The following is a 26,399-nucleotide window of genomic DNA, read 5'->3' on the forward strand; positions in this document are numbered from 1 at the left end:
ATTACAAAATAAAATATTGCTTTGATAAAACTTAAAAAAATTGAGACAACATTTTCCAAGCATTTTCTAGGTGTTCTGTGAACTTTTGCAAAATTTGAGTTGGTTCAACTTATTAATACATATTTTACTGTTCACAAAAATTTAGTACAGCCTAAAAGAAACAGTAAAGAAATTGAGTGAAACAAATGTCAAAAAAGTCAGTTTGGATTTGATTGAATTAAAATGAGTGTTTGACTTGCATGAACCTTAACACTAACTTAACACTTTAACTCACTCCTTTCCGTTTTAATTTTAATCCTTGAAATGGTTAAAAGTGTTGACCCATCATGTATTAAACAAAAACAAGAATGGAAAAGGGAATTTTAACAGCATGTCAATAGATTTATTTAAAGTTAACACTGCCATTCAATGGGACATCATTTTAGAACAAGTGTGTGTGTGTGTGTGTGTGTGTGTGTGTGTAATTAGTATATCACAAAGTAAGCTGCGGAGACTTAACAATGACTCAACAACACATACATCAGGCTCTTAAAGACTCATTTAGCTTTGACAGAAACAGAACTGAAAGATTGTCTGAGAACTGCGAAACTAGGAAAAACATACAGCAAGATCTGAGTGTGATGCCAAGAGCTGTCTAGTCTAAAATGTCAAGCAGAAAGGAAAGTGGCTTGGTCCGGTTTCGGACTATTTGACTGCTTTGCCATGGACTTATAGTTCACAATCACTAGTTAACCAAAACATACTCATTGCCTCTGACATGGCTGCATTTCTCCTTAATATATGAAACCAAGATCTGTGTACTTTTATCGTGTGTGTGTGTGTGTGTGTGTGTGTGTGTGTGTGTGTGAGATTAGTATGTCACAAAGTAAGCTGCTTTTGTTGACCTTACAACATGGTGTGGAGACTTAACAATGACTCAAAACATACAAAACACACTGAACAATTGTCTGAGAACTGCGAAACTAGGGAAAAGAAGAGGTCAACATGCAGCAAGATCTGAGTGTGATGCCAAGAGCTGTCTAGGTCATCAACCTGTTTTTTAGGGTAGTGAACCTTGAAGTTGGCTTGGGCGCCAGTGTGTCCAGTTTCACAAGGAGTCTTTGAAACACTTCAAAGGTTTTTCCAAGTTTTGGAGGATACTCGAGGTTCAGGGCATATGCCAGTCCTAGAAGAAGGCAGCATGCTCTGGCCACGTTGCCGACATTGGTAAGAACTGGGACACCCTCAATGATGATGCCCACTGCATCTGGCTCCCGGCACACATAGATCTTCATGCTTTCCATCTTCAGATCTTGCTGCACGTCAACCTCCTCTTTTCCCTGTACAAAACACAGACAGAACACAATAATGAGACAATGAAACGTGCATCTAGTCAAGCTCTAAATAAATTGATAGTTAATGTGCAGATGGTTTTACATTTAGTGTGTAGTTTCAACATTGTTTCTAGTCCACAACAAAACATGGTGAATACACCACTTTGATTTTTTTAGCCTGATACCACCAATTATTGCACAAACAAATAACAGAGCAGTGCTCAGAAATGGGAAGATTGAGAGGAATTCTACAGCTTCAATAAAGTTTAAAAAGGGAAAAATATATTTTTTTAAATGCACTGTCATTTTATAGCAAAGAAAATCAATTTTCTATTTTGTGGTATCCTTTATTATGAAATGATTCAAGGAAGATGCCTTAATTAAAACATTAAACAATCAAAGAGCAGCATTAAGGTTCTGTTAACTGCAAAGCACACAAAGATAATCCAATAGTCACAGAATAAAAATAAAACCCAAAATTCTACACACTGCAGGTTTAACTTAATCTGTAACATAATAGATATGGGATATAATTTACTGCCATTTAATCAAAAATAACACATACTATTTAGAGATGATAAAAGCTCATCTGCAGAATCTGTCTCCCCGCTCAGTGTGTGTGTGTGTGTATCAGCACAACTTTATGTATGTTCCTCATTAGTGAGCACGCAGTGAGACTCTAATAAGCACATACTATATATATTGAACAGAAAAAAATAATCTGAGCAAACAAAATTGTCCTGTGCGCCCACCTCTGCCTACACTTGCTCAATCATTGCTCTATGGGATGGCAAGTATGTGCAGAGAGGTGAATCTTTACCCAGCTACAATGGCTGAGCAGGTACAAATCATACACAATGTCTGTTTTGATCATGTTTTAGTGCACATGAGATGACACAAGAGACACTGCACAAATGCTTGGGAGCAGAGATTAACCCTTTAACTGCCTGCTCAACCGTTTGGTAGAGCACATTTTGAGTCACTATATTTTATTGAGGGGGGTGCTCAATTTAATTAAACCTGATTGGGCCATCTCTACCATTCGGCTAACGTATGTTATCCTAAAAAAAACCACTAGATGTCACTGTGTCTTCAAATGGTATGCCTCTTAGGTACCCTAAAATCTGAAAATCGTAAACAGGAAAATCACTCCAAACATGTTGACAGTTTTTGGGTGAAATTTTTAAAGGTAAGTATATTTTTTCAACAAGTCATATTGTCCAACGCCCTAATGAACAGAATTATGTAAATTGATACCACAAAAAAGACTTAAATAAACGTGTAATAATTTTTTGAAAACTACCTCAACCAAACGGTTGATTTAGCACTTCATGGTTAATGTAGCAAAGTGCATCTAATGCCATTATAATTTAATACGTGCAATACAAATCAATACTTCTGATCATTCATTGCTGTAAATATGAAACATGTAATGCTATTTCATCATAAATATGCTAAAATAATTTCTTATTTACGTCGTTTTTGTCACTTTCTGAGATTTTTTCAAAATTCAGCCATTTATACGTTGCCCATCCACTTATCCAGGGTTGGGTCGGTGGGCCAACGGCTCCATCGGACCTCAAATTTCCCTTTCCTTAGCCACATTAACCAGTTCTAACTGGGGGATCCTGAGGTGTTCAGAGACAAGCTTAGAGATGTAATCTCGCAATCTAGTCCTGGGTCTTGGTCGTGCCTGGAACATCTCCCTAGGGAGGCGCCCAGGGGACATCCTTACCAAATGCCCCAACCATCTCAACTAGTACTTTCTTTGCAAAAGGAGCAGCATCTCTACTCCAAATCTCTCAGGGTGACTGAGCTTTTCCCCCTATCTCTAAGGGAGCAACCAGCCACACTCCTGAAGAAACCCATTTTGGGCACTCGTATCTCGTTCTTTCGGTCATTACCCAGCCTTTATGACCAGGCGAGAATAGGAATGACGATCGATCGGTAGATCAAGAGCTTTGCCTTCTGACTCAGCTCTCTTTTCGTCACAATGTTGCGGTAAAGTGAGTGCAAAACCGCCCCTGCTGCTCCGATTCTCTGGCCATCTCACTCTCATTGTTCCCTCACTCGCAAACAAGACCCAAAAGTAGGCTACTTGAACTCCTTCACAATGGGGTAAGGACTCATTCCATATCTGGAGTTGATCCATCAGGTTCCTACTGAGCACCATGGCCTCAGATTTAGAGGTGCTGATCCTCATGCCAACCGCTTCACTCAGCTGCGAACCGATCCAGTGAGAGCTGAAGGTCAAAGACCGATGATGCCATCATTACCACATCATCTGCAAACAGCAGAGATGAGATCCTCAGCCCACTGAACTGCAACCCCTCCCCACCATGACTACGCCTTGATATCCTGTCCAAGAATATAATAAACAGGATGTTTTCCGATTGAATTTGGTAAATATCTTAAATTAATATGTGGAAATTGTAACTAAATATGTGGAAATCATAACTATCAAACATAATCCGATTTCAACCAAATGACTAATGTTGGTCATTGATGCAATTTTTTCCTGTGTTATGCAATGTTTTTTTTAAGTATTAGAATAAGTCAGGAATTCAAGAACCTCTGGGCCTTGTTTGCAAGTGAGCGGGCAATGGAACATGAGACTGGAGAATCGGAGTAGCCGTGGCACTATGGCAGTCGCTATACTGCAGTATTTTGACGACAAGACAGCTAGCATACAATCAAAAGTGAATTCAAGTTGAGTATATTGGGCTGTTACACCTCAACACAGATGAGGTCACGATGAAAGTTGGAAATGCAAAGTTTTCTTGCTCGATTCAACATTTTCGTCTGTTGAAATAAAAAAACAGCAATTTTTTGTGGCATACTACAAGAAACAAACTTGATCCAATGCCCACAAAACATATGTTGTTGTTTATTTCATTATACCTTGGCGTTATATTTTACTTTTCTACTGTTTTTGGTATTTTTAGGAATTTTGGTACTTTAACCATGAATCGCCATCTCAACCGTTTGGTAGAGGTTAATATTTAAAAAACTATGGGGTCCAAGCAAAAAAAAATATTTGATTGTGTTTATTATTTACCCAAGGGGAAACAAAATGCAAAAAAATAATTTTTTCATTGCTTTTTTCTTGGTGCGGGAGTTAAAGGGTTAAGCAAGCCAGAGTTGAGTGCTCACAGGACAATTTTTTTTTTGAAAAGGTGGATATTTGCTGTTCAAAATATGAAGTATGTTTTAGCAAGGGTCCCATTGTGTGTGCACCTCCACAACTATAAATACATACTAAATAAACATCTATAATTGTAAAGGCTACATCTCCTACCTCTCTGCTGTAGATCAGGAACACACAGGTCATGGACAGCTCCACCAGGATGCACAGCAGGATGAAAAACTGTAAACAGTCAACATCAGATTCAACCATCAATCTCTAGTCACCCATATTTTCTATTGTGATCACACACACTCACAAGTGCGCGCGCACACACACACACACACGTGCAAAATCCTCCCCCCCCCCCCCCCCCCCCCAGAGAAAATGTATCAGCGGATCTCCATTAATCACATAGGTGGCCAATTATGTTTACAAAATGGCGAATTTAGCCGACTTTGACTAGTTCGCGTACCTGCTGTAGGCTACCAAAACACAGTAAAGGCCCTTTCCCACCGCTGCGCGGCAAATCGCCGCCTCCACGCTCCGTTTTTTTTTATGAACACATGCACGCGGAGAGAATAGGCGGCTGGATCTTAACACACCTGTTCAACATGCATAAACGCTCAATCTGTCCACTGAGCACATAACTGATACGCAATATTAGCACGTAGCTCGGCAGCTAACAGCTTAAACAAGCTAAGACAACATATGTCTGCATGTTGTCTGGCGCCCCCCCTCCCCCAACCAAATCCACATTTAACACGGTAGAATGTGGCTACACATCCCAGCCAAAGGCACATTTTTTCCCAGACTGTAAGAATAAATAAGTATTTATTTGTACATAGTACACTCCAACATAGGGTGCTAAATTTTAGGTGCAAGGTTTGAATGTTTCTAACGGACAATGGCGCCAGAGCTTTCAGCGCGACACATACAGAAAACTCGACCAGGTTGAAGCAGAAGACAAAAAAAGGCATAGCCACTTTAGTTATCATATCCGACTATAAATGAACAAATACAAAATGTGTACACTTACTTCTCTTGCGCAGGAGCTCGTTGAAATCCGTAAACAGGGTAATGTATAGCAGTCGCAGCCAAAGCAGAAAGCACGCTGTAGAGGTGGACTTGCCCTAGCATGCCCTAGCATGCCCAGACTGGTTCTTCCCTCGCTGCGTAAGTCGGCGTAATGACGTAGAGGTTCACATAAGCACTTTTATTGGGTTTTATGAAATCAATTTGTCATCAAGTTTAATGAAAGTAAATTTATCTTAAGAAATTATTGAGTTGTTAAAAAGTGTTGCTGTTTTTACCTTCGTGCAACTTAATTAAAACCACATACAAAAGGAAACTAATTTAGTGGAAGAAATTTACTTAAAAAAAAAGAGTAATACGGACTTTACCCTTGAAACAGTTTTTACAGTGTACTGTGGTGATGAACAAGCCTCCCATGGCGCTGACGATGGCCTAACTGAAACAACATTTATGTATTTTGGTTTTGTTTATGATGGTTAATAGGGATCCATGGTGTGTCTATGATAATAAACTGCTCATAGTCAGGGCTTCGCATGTGCTGCTGCTGTATTCTTTCAAAGGACAGATGAATGTCAGTTACCATTACAGCAGCAGCCTGACATTCAACACAGTGTGATAGGGATCAGACTCCTGTTCTTTTTATAGCACAGGGGTGTTGCTGTTAAAGGTAATTTACATCTAAAAGACACCCGTTTTAATTGATAAATTAGTTGCTGAACACATCTCATTGTCCTTGCAGGAAGTGCAAACTATGATGATTTAATTAAATAAATCATCCTGAGAGGTTGTCTCAGGACATGCATGGGATGAAGTATAGGGGCACCACTGGATGTTCCAAACCACACAGCTCCATCGGCATAGGACTCGATTACAATAGCCTACAAGTTGCAAAGGGCTGCCAACGAATTAGTTTCGGCGACAAATTGAGACAAAGACGCGAAATACCAGATTAATTTCCACTGCTGGAGATGGAGGGGGAATTGACAGGAGTTGCGAGGGTGGTCGCATAAAGGCAGAGCTATCATCCATCGTAAAAGCAGCAGGGTCCGCGTCTCCTCCAGCAACCTCTGATCACTGCAGAACAAGAGTCATTAGGAAGAGGGACTGCTTCCTGAGCGGTCCAGAGAGACAAGCGGCATCGGCTTCGCGCACATCTGCGTGCCCCCTGTAAAAGGGAAGCGGTCGCTCATGTGAAGTGCACGCACAATTCACACACACACACGTCACGCACACACTCACACACGCATGCAAGTCCCTCGCATGCCCAGAAAACGCAGTGTGTATCCCTCGAAGTGGACTCAGTTCCCCCTTTCCCACCGCCGCGTGGTTCATTCCAGCGCCTCTGTATCTCATCAACACAGAGCCCCGGCGGTTCATTCATTCCGCTGACAAGAGCAGAAAAGTGAATTTTCGACGGTGAGATGTTTACACCGAGCAAGTGATCGTCTCGTGCAGGATTGCTTTACGCCCAGCTTTTAATGGGGTGAGTTATTTCCGGACTCATGAATATGTTTTGTCTTTACCAACAAGAAATACATTTTGTTTGTTTATTTGTTTGTTAAGATTAGGACTCATACAGATTAGGCTGTGCTGTTGATATGATGAAAGAAGTGTCTGGGTTGACAATAATCTAGAACCAAGTCAATAGGCAGGAAATCTCGTGGGACATTTGTGAGCCCCAACAGAGAACCATGAATATTGGAGAGTTGAAGTTGTAAATGTGGAGAGACTTTTGTTACATCTCTCAGAAAATATGAAAATGTCCTAAAAATATTGCTTTATGCTGCTTAGTTATTTTGAGTATCACACAATCTACTTAGCGACCCTCGATTGAACTGCAAATGTCAGCCCCGCAGAGGGAGAAAACCCTGTTAGATTGTGTAACAAATGAGAGAATGCACAATTGTTTCACAGTGAAGAGCTTCACACAAAGAGAATGACATTCACACTATTGCTGTTGTGATCACGAGTAGTCCTGACAAGTGTGTTTGGGTAATTAAAATGTATAAGCTGGATCTGCAGCTGTCAGCCTTCAATGCCTTGGGGGAAGTTAGTATTTATCAGCAGGCTGATTGCATCGATGGGGCAACAACATCAACAAAAATCATATGCATCATACAAATGGAAAATAGGTTTAGGACCTCAAAAAAGGACTGCTCTGTTGCTGAGAAAATTACTCCCACATTTGTCAAGACCTGGAACAATTATTGCAGCAAAAGAGAACTTTGTTTAAAGAGCACCTTTTATGCTTTTTCAACTTTAATGACCTATAAATGTTGTTATAATGATTTATAGTCAAATAATGACGTACATGCATTTAGACATATTCCCTGCTGACCGTCTGAGGTGGCTGTGCAGAGTGCTAAACACTAGGGACGCCGGTCGCGATTCACTTGTTCAAATTTCCGGGATTTATCTACGTAGATCAATCCGGATTTTCCATTTATGGTAATGCTGCAACGTGCTCACGCTCAGGCCATGCCCCCACCTGCCTGCTCAAATCTGCCCGTGCGCCGCTGAAAGTCTTCCAGAAGGAAGGTAACCAATTACAACGAAGTGGGGTTGGTAGGAGGGGGGCGAGGGGGTGGAGAAGTACGAAGCCGAGTGTTGACAGAGAATGCTGAAAGCGCCCAGATGAGAGGAAGAGTTTCCCGAAAATCGACATTGCTCTATAGGAGTCATTAACTAGAAATTAAGACCAGAAAAGTAGTATAATAGGAGAACAGCACATTAATCTAAGTTTGTGTGCAATGACTTGATCTCCGCAGCATCTGCTTGTTGCAGAGTGGCTCTCCTGCGAAAGGGATTTAAGTTGCTGGTAAATAATTTTGCTGAATTTGTTAAAATGATGATGAAATATATGCAGCCCCAAATTATCTCCCGGCTGCAGCTCTGTCGGGGAACATGTTATAACTATCTCTTTCACCGCTGGCATTAAAGAGTAGAAGCACACCTACTGCATGGTAGGTAATGAGATGTAAATCGCCCTCTGTCCCTGTTTAATTCTTCACAGTTAACCGTAAAGCCCCACAAGGCTCTCAAGCAAAACACCCCGTGAACCAGCTGGCACTCGCAGGTCTCAAGACAGCAGCTGACCCGAATTGACTCTTTACCCACACAGCTGTCAGGAAAGGGACACTCCAAAATACAGACTCAGATGTGTTCACTTGTCATCCTTTGACGTCAGTGAACGGGATTCCTGTCCCCCTGTCTATCAGTAAGTGGCGTTTCCAGGACATTTTGCCTGGGGTGCCCAAGGTGGGACACAGAGATACTGTGGGGTGGCCATGTCATAGAGTAGGGGAGAGTGGCCTAAGTTGTGCAACTTTTCACTCAAAGTGACTTTAAAGTAAGGCCTAGACAGTAAAGTCTCCAACTCAAATATGTACATATATTTCAGGGTGTTGTGCATCCCTGCCAATAAAAACGTTGGATCTGGAATAAACTGTTGAAGAAATATAGCTTTCGGAAAAAAAGTTGTCTTGATGCACAACTTGCCCCCGGTGTGGTGTAAGTTGTGCGGTTGGAGAGAATACCATGGGGTAAATTGTGCCATTGATATATATCTCATAAACTGTAATGCAAGACAAATCCATAAGACAATTACTTATTTAAGGTGTATTTAAAGTAAATAAAGTAAATAGTTGACAAAGATTGAAGGACAATTTTCTTAAACAAGGCCTAGCAGATCTAATGGTTTTATCTGCAAAGCTCACAATGACAAAGTCACCATCATCATCTTTCTGGCCATCTGAACTCTCATCAGTGGTGTCGTTAAGTGGAATTGAGATGTCACTCTCTTCTGAGCTACTGTAGACAATCACTTTCTTTTGGTGACCAGCGTATACAGCCATGCCACTGGCACAACTCTCAGAAATGTACTTTGCACTAGTTGCTCCGTGCTTGTGGAACCAACTGCCACCTGACAAATGTGATTCCCCTACATTTCTGCCTTTAAATCAAGGCTCAAAACCCATATGTACACCCTGGTGTTTCCTCCCCATTAACTATCTTACCTCTGCACTACTATCTGTGTTTATGTGGATGTATGGGCTTTACGTCTTTTATTTTGGTTATTGTTATTTTACCTTCATTGTTTACCTACTGAATGCACTATGTACAGCACTTTGGACGGTGCAAACTGTCATAAATGTGCTTTTATAAATACATTTTACTTACTTACTTACTTATAACTCACCCAGGCCCTTTGGCACAAATCACCCCAATCCCAGAAATTTGGATAATAAGCATGATGCAGCAATTTAGGGCTGACATCGTGCTAACTGTATAGACTCAAAATGTAGCATACCAAAGCACCAAAACATGTGTCAAATGTTTTCAAACTTGTCTATAATTGTTCAGACACAATAATCAAAAAACCTTGATCATGGAAATTTAACTTTGAAAGGCAAAACACAGTTTTTTTAGCTTAAATGTGTTTATATCTTATTCCTTGTGTCTCCCTTCTTTACAGGATGAGTCAAATGGATGGCTCTTCTTAAATATGTGGTCACATTTCCAATTTCTTCCACGGTTTTCTAGAAACAAGGGGTGGCACAACTTCCAAAATGCACAACTTAGGCCACTCTCCCCTATATGTTCAAGCCTTTTTCTTTTTTCAAACGTACGCTGACTACAGATCAGTTCTTAAGGCCTCAGTCCTACCATCACTATAGGAGTTGGAAATGTCAAACTGACCCTATATCAGCAAATTGACTATCATTGATTGACCAGAGTTTTCCCCATGTTGATGAACGTGGCCAACTTCCTATCAGATCTGGGTCAGCCAAAGTGATCGCCACAGCAATCAGTCTCTCCCCTCCTTACTCGGCTTACAAACACACATACGTCCAGTTTGAATTTGTCTTTCTCCTCGTGTTTTGCCCCAGTCTTTCACAATGAGTGGCAGCATCCAGCTTGAGGGAGGGAACTGGCATGTTTGATTGCCTGTTTCCTCCATAATGGTTGTCCAATTTCATGGCTATTAGGGCTTGTTAATAGGAGCGGGGAGAAGAGAGAGCAGAGGGCCTGTCGGTGTGCCTTGTTGGTACCTTTGATTAGAAAGCACTGTTTGTGATGCTAAGAGACAGTGTCACATGCCACATAAATACACCGGCTGACAGGGACACAGCTCGTATTGTTGCAACCCACTGGGCCTTATTGATGATCGCCCGGACACAACCCAATTGGTGTAAAAAAAAAAACTATTTGAAAAAAGCATTTTTATGAGGATCTCTGGTGTATTTAAATTTCATTATCTGTTCAGACAGTCTCAAGAATGTCATCCTATTGAATAAATCTTGCAATTTAAGTCAAACTCAATTAGAGGCATTTATTTCAACTGCATTATATGCATTAGCTCCACTCATTATGGACACTGCCAGTGTGCCCAGATAAGAGGCCTGGGGAAAACCTGAGCAAGTCATCCAGATCCCTTCATTACAATGTCACAAGGGGAGGCATGCAAAGTGAATGATTATATTTAATATTCAAAATTACGGGTACAGCGCCACTTCTAACACTCTGGCATGGTTGGTACATTGGGTCAAGGTAAGAAACTGTGATCTGTATTTTTGTTGTTGTAAAAGCTTGCGTAATTAGAGGCAAGAGTATGTCATGGCAAAAGGTTAAAGCAGGGTGAGTAGTTTTCAGACTTTCAATTATGATTAGTGATTAAAATTAACACTTTCTGAGATGGTTTAATCAGGCCTATCTGAATATTTTTTTCTCCAAAATATGATAAATTAAATCATTATTCCCTCCAGTGATAATGTGAAATATTAGGCTTCTGGGAATCTGAAGTGACCTTAATGCATTCTGTGGCAAAAATAATGGATTTCTAATGTTAGACGAATCCTTCAAACAAATCAAATATTCACTGAAATCATACTGTTGTTGAGTCATGTAAGTATGTACTTCTTCTTCTTCTTCTTCTTGTTCTTCTTCTTCTTGTTCTTCTTCTTCTTGTTCTTCTTCTTCTTCTTCTTCTTCTTCTTCTTCTTCTTCTTCTTCTTCTTCTTCTTCTTCTTCTTCTTCTTCTTCTTCTTCTTCTTCTTCTTCTTCTTATTATTATTATTATTATTATTATCATATTGTTATATTAATTATATTGTATATAGCATTTGTACGTTGTAAAGTAAATCAATAACACACCTACACCCAGCTTACGGGCAGTATGACCAGATGGTGGTATTAAATTGTTTTTTTTCTGCACTGTTGAACATTGTGTATTGTAAACCTTGCAAACTCACCAAGCTGGTCCTCTCCTGTGAATGTTTTGATAGCACAGGCATATCAAATCTTTTCTTTTGTGAATCGGAAATGGAGACATTCATGTGTATCCCTCCAACAGGCTTTCTCATTTCAAGTGAAAAATATATGATGCTCTCCGCAACCTCTTAAAACACACACAACTCCAGAGGGGTCTCTCGTGTTCGATGTGAAAGTGAGACCTTCCAGAATGAGTGTACAACAAAGATCCCACTCAAAACTGTTCGTTTTGCGACAGGAGCCAGTCTTCAATGCAAATCAAGTAGAAGCAGCGGGATGATGAAACTGAATATTAATGGGTCTTTTCCAGATGCAGAGATGTCCTGGAGTACTTTTCAGCCTTTTTTAACAGGCGATGAAATCGCACTTGAAATTTGTGGGCAGGTTGCTTGACAGCTGTGAGTGCTTTTTAGTATTGTGGCAAAATCAGTAAAGTATCTCTCTTGTGAACAACACAGTGTTGTGCACTGGTGCATTCAGACAATGTTGCAAAGCCAGCAGTAAAAGCTACAGTTTTTTGTTAGTGTTGCATCGTTATTCGTCAGCATATGTGGTTGAATTTCACAGAATTTTTATTGATACGTAAGGTTCTTAGATGACTTGTACGTATAATATTTACATTGCAAAACATTGATCTTTGTCTCTCTCCCCACCGCAGAATGCATCAACTGCCTTTAACTGTCACTGAATTGTCTTGGCCCTTGGCTGCGGGGCCGTGAGCTGCTGCCATGACGTATCCCAACAGCAGCATACTGACTGCCAACTTCAGCGGCGCTTTGAGTGGCCATGACCCTGGGGGGAACATCTATCGGCCTTTTTCCGTTTTCAGCGTTCTCACTCTCACGTTACTGGCAATGCTGGTGGTGGCCACCTTTATGTGGAACCTGCTGGTGCTCGTGACCATCCTAAGGGTGAGGACATTCCACAGGGTGCCCCACAACCTGGTGGCCTCCATGGCCATCTCCGACGTGATGGTGGCCGCCCTGGTCATGCCGCTCAGCCTCGTCCACGAGCTGAACGGCAGGCTGTGGAAATTGGGCCGCGTGCTGTGCCAGGTGTGGATCTCCTTCGACGTGCTCTGCTGCACGGCCAGCATCTGGAACGTGACGGCCATCGCTCTGGACCGCTACTGGTCCATCACCAGGCACCTTCAGTACACCCTCAAGACACGCAAAACCATCTCCAACGTGATGATTGCGCTCACGTGGCTGCTGTCCTCCATCATTTCCCTGTCACCTCTCTTCGGCTGGGGAGAGACGTACTCAGAGGGGATGAAGTGCCAGGTGAGCCAGGAGCCATCCTACACCATCTTCTCCACCTTCGGAGCGTTTTACCTGCCTCTTTGTGTGGTGCTTTTTGTTTACTGGAAGATCTACAAGGCTGCCAAGTTTCGGATTGGCTCCCGAAAGACCAACACAATAACACCCATGGCTGAGGTAACTAATTATTAACTTAACTTTTTTAAATCAGTTTTCTTTCTATTCTTATTAGTCCTTATTATCTTGCACCTTTTCAAGGTAGTGTGTAATTGACTTAGTTTTTTTGGGGCCCTATGCAAGATGCTTTTTTGGTGGCCCCTAAATTATCAAACTATGATGAGTGGATTTCAAACCCTTTTAGATCATGATGATCCATGGAGATGCATCAATCTGTTAGAAATTAAGAGGAAAACAGGCTAGAAATGTGAAAATCTATCAATACCAATTTAAACTACAGAAAATTATGAGAAAAGTTAAACAGTGAGGCTATACTAATTCAATAAATGCAACAGATGCAGCATTCCTCAAATGTTTTTATTTAAAATCTTGAGAACAAAGAGACAACGCTATGGCCTACCAGGAGACAGAGATTAACCGGGTACAGGCTGGCTGCAAAGATCCAGGTTAGAAGAACACTTTAACACAATTGGCTACGAAAGCCAAGAGCAAGGTGTTCCTCTTTGAAAGGAGGGAAATAGAGGCATCTAAGACCTAGTGTTGGCTAAATGTAATGAATACTTCACACCCAAAAAAAAAATACGACACATGAGAGAGCTTGTTGCCAAATGCTGGGTCTTCCATCAGAGCACTCTATGAGTTGTGGGAGAACTGTGACTTTGGAGATAAAAAGAGCGGGCATATCAGAGACAGATTGGTTGTCATCCTCGACAAAGTGCTCTCCAGGCATTGGAAACTGCTTTGCCAATTGGTACCACTGGCAGAGGGCATAGCACAGCAGGTAAGCCGACAGGGAGCCCTCATAGTGTGAAAGGTGACTCAGGGCACAGCCGGATAAGGAGAGAAGTTACGGGCGGAAGCAAGCCCAGCATTAGAATCAAAGTGTATTAAATGGGGGGAAAGGTCCTTTGGGAGGTCAAATGTTTCTTCAAAACAGCAAGAGGACTAGTAATGAGACTGAATAAAAGTTTTCCGTAGAAGTAGTGGGTATCCATAAAGTCTGGACAGTGCAGAGAATTGAACAGAAACAATACTCACATACAGTATATATTGGACCCAATTCAGTTTCGTTATGAATTGAAATAAAATCAAAAATTCAAAATATAGGAGCTATTACTGTAATGAAACAGAGGCAGTAAACGTACATTTTCTAGATACATAGCAAAAGAGTCTATAGCCAGTGAAATGTTAGGGAGAGATACAAAAGTATAGTACAGTACAGTAGAGCAGTTTAGTGTAGCTAGTAGCCAGAGGGGTAAATTTAAAACAGACCCAGGTAAGATTAAACTTTTGGGCATATACTGTTCTATGAGGAGTGGCCCCCTTACAACGTTTATCAAGCATTTAGGAAGGTATTGCAGCACAGATATCCCAGCGCAAAATGAATGAACTACTGGAAGGACTAGCTGGAGTAGCCATAGATATGGATGATTTCATTGCCCATGGAAAAGACTTGACTACAAAGGACAAACACCTGCAATGCACATTTGGCCATCAGCAGTGTGGGAACCTTGGGATTAATTGCATGAGCAAATACAGATCCGACTGTTTAAAGCATGTTCCCTGTATGATGGGGAAAGTGCCTAAACATGGCATCAGAAAGAGACATGTGCTCCAGCGACTCAAATAGGTACATTTTACTTAACACGTTTTGGTTTAATACCAACTTAGGCAACGCCAATGAACCAATGCAATTTCGGAGACTCCTGATGTGGAGAATGTTCTGTTTTCCAAAACAGAAAATTCTCCAGGAAAAAAATGGCAGATGCATTTCGAAGCCCATTAAATTACACAGAATTGGACGTTACTTTGCCAATATCGTAGAAGACATTCTACTGATGTTAGCCAAGCAAAGGGCTCATGGGACGAAATAGCCACATTCCCTAAACATTTTTTAGTGGCCTGATATAGCCTCATACAGACTTTAGTCTGGTACCCAGAGGGATGAACAATTGCATAGGGTAGTGCAGGTGATCAAAGATGAATGCCCTGTCGCATTGAGACAAAATTATAAAAGTGCACAAGGCTATTACGTCAGTGACTTATTGTCAGCATGTTAGGTTAGGACATCGCACTAGGCTGTTGCATTGTTATTCCACAGTCAAAGATATCGAGAACTGGCGAAGAAAATTGTGTGATTGCCTCAAATATATGCTGATATTAAATTCATTATGGAAGCCTAACAACTCTTCCAAGAAAATAAGCATATACAAAGAGCACCAAGCACTTAGAACCACATACAACCCAAACCTCCCTGAGCATTGCAACAGATTGCTCCACACATAGGTGAGTATACTATAGACCAGGCACAATCACATTGCGACTGATAAACATGATAATCTTGCAGCTGCCCTACTAACACAACAGACTAGGTTTTTAGATCACTGAAATCCACACTTTCAAGATTTGGCAGTCCTAAACAGATAGTTAAAAATACTGGTCCAGTAGGCCTATATGTCCTCCAAGTGAGCTTTAGAAGGACCATTGCAGACAACCGTTGGGGAAAAAGACATGCAGAGTGAGCTGTTAAAACAGCAAAACCAATCTTCAAACTACAGTAGACAGTATGACCCACTGCTTGCATCAATGTGCTACAGAGCCACCAACGACATCTACTGATGTTAGCCAAGCAAAGGGCTCATGGGACGAAATAGCCACATTCCCTAAAAAATATTTAGTGGCCTGATATAGCCCCATACAGATGCTTAACAAAAACAAGCATGAAGTAAAGGACTTCCTGTCCTGTTAAAGTTGGACGAGGACAAGACACCGAGAGGACAAGAATCAATCATCCAGGAGAGCTGCAACTGGGAACACAGACACATTGAAAGCTGGCTCAGAGCCAGGAGGAATAAGGGCTCTGGTAGTGTACAGAGTGCGAGCACTCGACCTAATAGGAACTCACCAGAGGAACAGATTCAAGGTCTGGTACAATGTGTAAACCTGTGACTAGACCTGATAGGAGAAGGCAATGTAATATTCAGCTAAGAAGGTAAATTGGAGATTCTGATATAATTTGTCCTGAATAAAATGAAAAAGTTAATAATTAGATTTATTTGTTTAACTTGACACGGAATACAGTTAAAGGAGAAGTCAACAATTCTAGAGAATGTTTGTTATCAGAATCACTTTTTGTCAAAATCAATAAATATATCCTCACAATCTGGTACCTGTCCGTTGCCTACTGTGTTTGCACCGGGGAAAAATCTGGTGTTAATAGACATTCTAGGCTCTGGAAACGGTCCAGTTAGACCCACTTTGACTAGCAACAATGTATCGATACAGTCTAAGCTGCTGATCGGCTTATATATTGCTTCAATACTTGCTACAGTACTAATACAAACACATACTTCCTCTAATTTCGTTGTGATAAATCTTGTTGCCAGTGTTGACACAAATCTTCTACAGAATCACTGACTCCACCTTTAAGCTATGTTTATGTTATGTGTATGATGCATTAAGGTATTACGATTATTTTAGGGGGAAATGTCAAAGTATTGGTTAATAGCCTACATGTAAATGGTCACTCCTTGAGACCACTTGTGATTGAGCAGTGTGTGAGTAAACAATGTTGGTTTTACAGCAATTTATGTACCGCGCATGTCCGCTGTTGTGTATTTCATTAAACATGTTCTGCATACAAATAAGACACTAGCCCCCAGCTTATCTGACACCCCTGTGTATCAAGTTATGAAAATTTCTCCTCCTGCAAATGTCTAATGCCCTGCCCTGCTATTCTGTCTGACAAGCTTTCCAACTCTAATCAGGGAGACATAAGAATCAGATGTATGAGCATACTGACAAATAATTGAAGCAATCCTGCTCATCACCACCAGCTTGTTAATGTGCGTCAGTAGAAGGTTATAAATACCACCTCCAGCATCTTTAATGGGCCACCGCACCTTCCTGGCTGTGGCGTTTCTCTAATCAGCCGACACAATGGTCTAGGAGAATTCTGCACGCATTACCAAACATTTAATCAGACAAATCTTCTACATGAAAATTGAGTGGGCACCCACTTTTCACCTGCCTTTATGGTGGGAACAGCAAACATCTCATTGATGGAGATAACGCCTAGTGTGATGGTGCAGAGTGCAGACCCATGAAAGGCTTCTTGTGAAAATCGCACAATGTTTGAACATTGTGATAACATATAGCAAATATCCAGAGAAGGGGGAATTGTTTTTACAGAAAATACGAACAAAAAAGCTTTTAAAATGAAATCTAAGTATGAATGTACTTGGAGCTTTTCCCTAAATCCTGGAGATAGCTTTTTGTTATGGAAGTGTGACTTTAATTGGCCCGAAATAAGGAGCTTGCGGTCAAGGGGGACCAATTATGAACTAAACGATGCTTGTCTTTTATTGCTTTTATTGACCAACTTTTATGTCGAGCTTCATTACGCAAGCAATCAGTCTTGCAGCCATGGCAATTAAACGGAAGGTGTTTTATTAGTTATTTTGCTTTTAGCAGATATACCCACATCTTATGCTTGTATGATACGTGTCTCATTACCCAGCCAAAGTGTTTTATAATCATTTCCCGGCGTGCGTGGAAGGGAAAGGCGCTGAGCCCTGCACCGTGCATGCACGGAGTTGTGATGTGAGGGATCAACCTTCAAGTTAATAAACCTCCTGCACACAATCATCAACAACACCCACTCAGAGACATTAAGACATAGACACAGATACACATGCCACCAGGAGTTGACTGTTCCTTCTAAGGTGCACAAATAACTCAACACTATAGCATGTATAGCAAATGTATCTTCTCTGTAAACGGTTCATTTCATTGCAAACAGGAAAACTGACAGATGTTAAAATTCTCTATACCTCTACATTTTAGATTTTATTACAAATCAGAACAATCTATCTTCCTGAGCTGAAGCTGTAATATTTGGAATTCACATAATGTTGTTTGATCAGATTTTTATTTTTTAAGATAATTTTTGGGCGTATTTCACTGTATTAGACAGATTTGGAGAGACAGAGATGAAATGGGGCAAAAAGGGGAAGACATGCAGAGAAAAACCACAGGTCGGATTTGAACCGGGTCTGCTGCAACTGAGGACTGAGCCTGTAGGGGGACGCTCTAACCACTACCCCAAGGTGCCCCTGCATAATATGGTTTTACATGCAGCAACTATCTCTTTTTTGAGCTGATAAGTACTTGAAGTCTTATTTCCTGGCACTTTTTGTGTGCCGACATGATTCAGGAAAATGTGCAGTAAAGTTGGTATCTAATGTTAAGGGGTCTTGGACCATCCATTGAATTTAAAAAACCCTCCCAACAGCTTTTAACCTCTGGCCTCTGCTGAAAATTGGGTTAGGCCTGACTGACTCAACTGAATCAAGAGTGGACAGGTTTCTCCATCCGTGTGCGTGTTCTTGTCTAACAGGTTAGTTTAGGACATTCGTCTGTGCACTTTACTTCAGAGAAAAAAAATTGAGGGATGGCTCGTCTTTACAAAAGCTTCTCATGTTGCTGAATGTCCTCTTCGACTTCACCTGATTTTTAAATAATAAAGTCAGCCTTGAGCTGTGCTAGGCAACAAATAAGAGCGGAGAAAGTCAGCAGATTAATGTTGACATTTCCTTTTTCCCGGCAGAGTAGTGTTTGTGAAAGGGCGCAGGAAATGCCGATTACTGTGTGTGTTTGTGTGCATGTGTGCATGTGTGTGTGTGTGTGTGTGCATGCGTGCGTGCGTGTGTGAAATGAAAGAATAAGCTTTGGCTTGTCTATCCACCTGTTGATTCACACCTCTGTTTGGCAGCAGTATAATCCCCCTTCTGTGAGATCTGCCGTGAAATGTTCACATCAGCAGTTGTTGCCTTTTTCTTTGACCCATATTGCTAAAGATATTGCTTTTTCCCCGATTCGAACGCTAACCAGGTTTTGATGATTGATTAATGAACCGGTGGAGTAACTGAATTGTATTTCTCTGCTCGGCTGCCCTCCCAGGTAAAGGAGGAAACACAGCAGCCCCAGATGGTGTTTACAGTGCGCCACGCCACTGTGACCTTCCAGACCGACGGGGACACGTGGCGCGAGCAGAAGGAGAAGAAGGCGGCGCTGATGGTGGGCATTCTGATCGGCGTGTTCGTGCTTTGCTGGATCCCCTTCTTCATCACGGAGCTCATCGTGCCGCTGTGCTCCTGTGACATCCCGCCCGTCTGGAAGAGCATCTTCCTGTGGCTGGGCTACTCCAACTCCTTCTTCAACCCGCTCATATACACCGCCTTTAATAAGAACTACAACAACGCCCTGAGGAACCTGTTCTCCCGCCAGCGCTGAGTCCAGACTTCCGCTTCGCTCGGCCGCAGACACTACACCACACCGCGGCGCGCGCTCCACAGTTTTACTCCTCCAGAACAGACAAAGAGCAAACCTGGCTGGATGTGACGCTCCATCTTCCCTGAGATGGATGAAAACTAGAAACTATGTCTGAAAAAACATACTTTTGTTTTGTTTATTGCCATGCTGAGGTAACCTCACAGCTGGACTGGGATGGGTGTCTGAGCTACTGTATCTACAAAGAGAGGAATAAATTGGTTGTGTTGCGGCAGTAGGGGACATAGTGCCGTCTACACAGGCGGTATTTTGCAGCCATTTTGGGCTTATTAGAGAGAAAGACATGATAACTCTCTCATAAACACTTTCATCGTCATCGTATGTGAGGCTGCTGGGAATAGTTTCAAAGCAGAGCTGGAAGAAATATTTTAAAACTGAACCAAAAGAAACACATAAAGAACACAGAGAAAATGAGAAAAATGTAATTCTCATCATCGGTGATTACATTTCAAGCTAAAGAATTTAAATTAAAGCGTAGTGTTTAGTGACATCCTCTTCATAGAAAAGCAACACATAACATAAACTCCTTGACTTCAGATGCAATTTATTCAGACATACTTCTAGATCAATGCACAAGCTCTCCTCAGATGCTGGTTAGCTATACACGGATTCTCCTTGTGCATACACCTACACACTCTCATGCCTTTAATGAATGCAGAAAATATGATCTCTGAATAGAATCCCCCGGAGGCAAATTGTTATTTGAGATATTGGGTTGTACCAATACATTGGACTTGACTAGATGCATTGTTAAAAAAACTGCAGCCTCCGAATGATCACATCTAATTACAGATACAAACTACGTCCTATATATGTTTTGTGGACCGGTGTAAAGCTCAAAGTGTAATCACAATAGATTCTGGAGACGGACACATCATTGGGAATTAAAATTGGAGAATAAAATAGGGACATGTGCTGTGTCAATGTGTGGAGAAGCTAAAGTGCTGAGGCGTGCATGTTTTTTAAAAGTATGACTCCTGCTGTTATACTATAGTTTGGGGGAGGTGGGGGAAGAGAAGCCAATGAAACCAATACAAATATCCTTAAGGGGCTCAGCTAAAATAAATTATGTTTCAGTTGGTCTAATGTTCTTTTCCAATTAGGGGTCTTTGTCAGGTTTTTATGACTACCCTGTCACCTGCACATATTGCCAATTTATACTGAAAGTCTTAAGCACTGTAGAGAAAGTAAGTGAACCTTTATTTAGTTGTGTAATATAATGTTATTTGTGGCACAGTGTTAAGTAAGCCTTAGCTCCTGTTGGAAAGCCACATACGTTTTCACTGTCCAGTGGATCAACTGAAGGATGACTTTATAAGTGTGTTTAATATCATTCTTGAGCTAAATAAACCATTTAGCAAGAGTGAATAGCCACAATAACTGTGAGCTAGATGCTAACATGCTGATGTGTTGGAGCATGTTCATAATCTTCGTACATTGTCATTGATAATGTCATTATATTTGACTGTATGTTGTCATAAACGCCTAGTTCAAATTAGTCAGGTGATCATCAGAGTTATTATATATCATTCTGAGGGGGAAATTAATGTCTGTGCCGATTTCATGGGAATTCCCTTTGAGACATTTCACTTTGTTATCAGCCTGCAGGAGCTAGACTTGATGATCAGCAAAATCAGTTGGATTCATCGTCTTGGAATAATGAACTTTGCACATTTGTTCAAATCCTATACACATAAAGATACATTTTTCACGAAAAAAGTGAAGACTTTGACCTTCTGGTGGCGCTATATGTCAAGGAAAGGGATCACCAGAGTCTTTAGGGTTCATCCACCGGGCTCCATGGATATCAGTGCAAATTCCATGGCAATCTTTCTGATAGTTGTTGAACAATTGCAGTCTGGACCAAATTGGTGGACTGATCGACTGACACTTATATCCCTAGAGTGAGAGCATGGCTATTAAACCTAAGAAAAAGTGCCAAGAAAATGGGTGTTTTAGCTCATGAAAAGTTGATGTTGTAGAGTTACAGAGTTTTACAGGACAGCGGTGCTATGTGGCTTAAAACAATGTAAGACTACTAAAAAATGCGATAAGTCATTATCCTTTTAGTGGACACACCTTTGTAAACAAAGTTTGACAGCATACTGATAGAAAATAGTAATATATCCAGTGAGTAAACATAAATATATTATGGAATATACATTTATGTTTCACATATTTTAGCCATAGTACTTGTAATGGTGTCAATATTTTGTGGTAAATAAAGAAATGTAGATATGATGGATGTAGAATGTAGATTGAAAAAGACCATTTTATTATAGCATTCTTTCAGATCTGGTCAAATAAATGACAGTAGTGGTAAAAACTGGTGTATCCTCTCTTAGCAATTCTTTCATGTATTAATCACATGACTTGCTGGTTGACTGGAGCCAATGACTCTTCGCTGCTGCTGAAATTGTCCGAAGACAGTAACCCTTTGCCTCACTTATGTCTTGTTATGTGAGATGAGCCAGCTCAGGAAAATGCAAAGTTGTGCTGTGTGTTGTTCACCATCCACCTATTGTGTTTTGTGTTTGTGTTCAAAAGAGGTTTAAAAAATGTGTACAGACAAATAACCTCCTCCAGAGGCACTTGTTGGAAAGCCTTACTTGTATTCATGTTGAAAACCAACATGAACGTAGTGGAATAGTGTGTCACGTGTAATTGTGTCAGGCTTTTTTTTCTTAAATGTGTGCATGTTTTCTTCCACAAAAGGCTTGGATGATCAAATTGAAAATAAAAGACCACTGGATTTCTAATACACACCGTCACGCCTGGCATGTTGACAATACATTTTAAATGAACAGTTGAACAGGTTGAGCCAAGATGCACACACTGCTAGATGTTTGCTTACTTGTTCACAAACACTCACATACACACATACAGAAAGGGGTCGTTAAAGTGAGAAAAATCTCAGTGTTTTAGTTTTGACAAGTCATTTTTTAAGATGATCATTGTACCAGTACACGAGGTCATTTCATAAACAGGCATTGGCGTGTCCAATATCCTGAGGCTGTCACTGCCAGCACACATATTTGATAGCCAGGAGGGGGCCTGCTGCTGTTCAAAGGACCACGTCCTGCATGGTAATGTGGCTTGACTAACCTGACTTTTAGATTAGAACCAGAGGACTTCTGGCAAGGCCAACATGTCCTACAGCGACTGAGTTTTACAGAAAAGAAACAGCAAGCACCCAAACTTGGACCTAGTTTGCCACTAGCCTCTGGTAATAATAAAGCAGGTTTTACGTGATGGGTAAAGTGCTTGAGGAGCCTTGAAGTGGGCTCAGTCACTTCCCGTCCGAGGCCACGTCGTGACAGCTCAGTTTTATCCAAATAGAAACTGCACAGCGAGAGAGTGGAGAAGAGGATCCTGGTGAGCATACCTAATGTTTGTGCGATGTGAGTGAGCGCCACACTCTAACTTCCTCACCGTCTGCTCGGCCCCTCGCTTGCTTTTAATTCAGGTTCTAGGAGCAAAACAAGAAGTGATTCTAACAGAAATGTGTACATTCTAAAAACCCTCCAGAGGAGATGCGAGCTGGTAAAACTCTTAAAGCTGGTTTCTTTTTGCCTCGAGATAAAAAAACAACAACTGGGATGGACAGTGCTTATTGGAATTTCAATGTTTCTTTCAAACATGAACTCTTCTCATGTGTTGTGTTGAAGCTGTAAAAGTATCATTGTATTGAGTTATTCGCTCTTCTTTTCTCCAAATAGTGGTTTATAATCTATTCAAAACTGTGCTCAAAATATTGCAATGATAGACATGAATAATAAATAATATTTTTTGCAGGTTATATCTGTTTCATCGCAGTCTCGCAAGATTAAACATAAAACTAACAGCAGAAGAAAATATCATTAGTTCTGAAGGTATTGGTCATTGTTGTAAGTCATCCTGAGGCATGAATGTCTGTTCCAAACTCCATAGTGATCCATCCAATAGTTGTCAAGACCTTTTTTTTCCAACTCTGTGGCACGGCTAGAGGGAAAGTCAACGGATCAACAAAGTGATTAGGGTAATTCATCTGGGAACCATGAATGTCTGTGGCAAATGTCATGGCAATCCATCTAAAAGTAGTTGAAATATTTCCAGTGGGACCAAAGCAGTGGGCCGGCTGACAGACCAGCATGGTCAAGTTGCTAGTGGCTAAAGAAAGGAATTGATGAAAGCACAAACACCAAAACTATCATGGAAAGTATTTCCAACCATGTTTCCCATATAGCTTTACAATAAAAGCAAAAACAAGATTTAATTGAACAGCTGTGCAGCCCCCTACTCTTTATGAGTCATCAAGCATATGGATGTGACCCACATCGTACTTACAAAGTTCTCCTTTTGCCTAAAAGGGAAAAACAAACAGGTTTTTGTACCTCAGGAAATTGCTATCAATTAAATTCTTAACAACCGCTAAAGGATGCCAGTCTTTTATTGGAATCTGTTAACATAAGTTATGTCATCTGTTTGCTCTAAGCATTGATCCATTTAGTTCTGCTATTTGATGTGCTTCCTCTCTCTGCTGACCCCATGCTGTCATTCATTATAATAACTCACTCTGCCAGGCCATGAATATTTAATACAATGTATGTGGGGAGCATCCCAAACAGACTCGGCTGATGCTGCCGTGCTACAGTCCCACTAATGAATTAAGACAAGCCTACGACATTCTCAATGGAAGCCCTCTGGAGTACCTCTAGCAGCCTTTATATATAGTAATGCTTCCTCCTGTGATAACAGTGGCATGCTACAGTACTTGTCCACACAATTTGATCAAGACATTCTGTCCATGCATCCTAAGAGCAAAAATATTATTGTATTTTTTACTGGGTTGTGTTAGCGTGAACAAAAGAAAAATAACTGTTGTCTCGTGTGTTGTGCGGCTGTCTGCATTTCAATTTTACACCCTAATGGGCTTGGTTACACCAATGCAAACATGGAGACAGAGCAGAGAGTCTTTGAGATATTTCTAAAATGAAAAGAGAATGAAAGAAAGCATAGACAGATGAGTTCAAATGCGGTAACAAGCAGGCTGGCTCCCGGCGAGATTAGGCAGGTGGCGTTGTAATATGGAGATTGTTGGAAAACCACGAGCAAACTAATTCTGGATGTGATTAGTCGGAGTGTGTAAATGGTAAGCTGTGGGAAGTCTCGCCATGTGTTCATCAGGATGACGCACACAGACATACAGTTCATGCGTGCATACAAACACAATCATACAGACACACAAAGAGAGCATTGTTATGCCACTGCAGGAGAGCCAAAGCCGAAACAGGTGATTCTCCTGCTCCTCAATGTTTCCTCGGTGGTGTAAAAGATAAACCAACACAGCCTCACGCTCTGTTGCTATGGCACCAAGACAGTGAAAGAAAGCTATGTACATGACTGCTAAGACTCTCAGTCACTTGGGTTATATAGGATGTGTACAACGTGAAGTGGAGATGTAATTAGTTCTTCCTCCAAGAGAGTCCTGAAAACTCCTCGACAAGTCTCCTCACCTTACCCTTACAGTTCATTCTTTCTGTAGCATGGATGGACCCATTCAACCTTGACAAACACTTGTTTTTTGAAGTTTACTCAGGTTTGTATCAGGTTTGAAATGCTCCGCACGGTTTGAATACAAGTGTCCATCAAAGTATACAGGAACTGCAACGCCAGGTCGGATTGAAAGGCACTCGTCTTGGCAGGCGAGCCAGCCAGAGAGAGGGATCATCAAGGACGGTGTGTCCTTCTTCGCAGAACTGTGCGGTACTTTGGAAAAGGAACACCATTTTATCAGCTGATGTAGTCCACGCCCATGTCCCCTACCTCCATACGCCCAGAGGATGTTTTTCACGGACCACTTTGATATCTGACAATGTGCACGTCGGGACCTATTTTTATCATTGCTCACATTATACATTATTCATATTCAGGAGAGACTTGTAAGACATTGACAGACACTTAAACCAACTACATGGCCAAAAAACAGCCCATTTAAACAGCCTTACATGCATTTTTGGGTGTTTTCCCATGATGAGCATCGTGGAAAACTGCAACATTGTGTCTGGCTTGTTTCCATGGTATTTTATGGAAGGAGTACATCCTTTGTGTATTATGCAAGCTGCATTACCATAAGTAAACACTTGATCAAACTAAATACGATGCCGTGTTCATCTCACTTCTGGCTTTGGCATATTTATTTTTCCCAATAAGATAAAAGTCAGTTTCATCTCCATTTTATTTATCTTTTCTTTCCATAAAATGAAAAAAACATCTCTATGTGCCAGAGTAGCATTTTCATGAGGTTCTTTAACAAATTGTGCTTGGCTGAAATGCCTGCCATGGTAACCTTTATTGGCCAACTGATTGCCTGATAGTTTCCGCTTCTGCTGTATATGCTGTTTGTGAGAGATTCTAACCGCTCGAAGAAATGTTGAAGAACAAAATTACAAAATTGCAAATCTCCCTTATTGTAGATTGGCCAACAATGACGTATCAGTTAATGCTCAATAAAACCTGTAAACAATGGATTTGAATGTGATCAGGATATTTGTGGTGTTGCGGTAATCTCCAGCTTCATAAACCCAAAAGCCCAAATCTGATTATGTGTGCTTCCCGCAACAACGATGAAAGATGATTCGGATACACAAATAACACAAACTTCTTTCATCTTCCTTTGATGGTGTAAAAATGCAGAACAGTTGGAAATATTTGACCGTTTGGCAAACTATGGGGTACTAATTTAGCTCCATTGTGTGCCCCATAGCCTAGGCTTTTTATAGCCACAGTCGGTACGCGCCAATTCCACTCAACACGGGCCAATTCTCGCTTAAAATGTCTTCTTGGGCTGCAGCACTTAGCAACATGTCTCTCTCCACCTGCCCAGGAAGA

The 26,399-nt window shown here is 41.1% G+C and overlaps 2 protein-coding genes across 2 annotated transcripts; one reads left to right on the top strand and one right to left on the bottom strand.

The window, feature by feature from the left end:
• Window positions 1-404: 404 nt before the first annotated feature.
• Window positions 405-5,585, bottom strand: LOC307268038 (uncharacterized protein). The gene is made up of 3 exons (XM_080050551.1): window positions 5,477-5,585; window positions 4,612-4,680; window positions 405-1,319 (listed from the first exon to the last, which is right to left on the bottom strand). Exons 2-3 carry the CDS (start codon window positions 4,642-4,644, stop codon window positions 1,020-1,022), a joined length of 333 nt encoding a protein of 110 aa, XP_079906677.1. The 5' UTR covers window positions 4,645-4,680; window positions 5,477-5,585; the 3' UTR covers window positions 405-1,019.
• Window positions 5,586-6,900: 1,315 nt separating this feature from the next.
• Window positions 6,901-19,472, top strand: htr5ab (5-hydroxytryptamine (serotonin) receptor 5A-b; the record flags this gene model as incomplete). The annotated part of the gene is made up of 3 exons (XM_080050208.1): window positions 6,901-6,955; window positions 12,401-13,178; window positions 19,140-19,472. Exons 2-3 carry the CDS (start codon window positions 12,471-12,473, stop codon window positions 19,470-19,472), a joined length of 1,041 nt encoding a protein of 346 aa, XP_079906334.1. The 5' UTR covers window positions 6,901-6,955; window positions 12,401-12,470.
• Window positions 19,473-26,399: the final 6,927 nt, after the last annotated feature.

Source organism: Ammodytes marinus (genome assembly GCF_949987685.1).
Source record: "Ammodytes marinus genome assembly, chromosome: 21".
NCBI classification, from domain to species: Eukaryota; Metazoa; Chordata; class Actinopteri; order Uranoscopiformes; family Ammodytidae; genus Ammodytes; species Ammodytes marinus.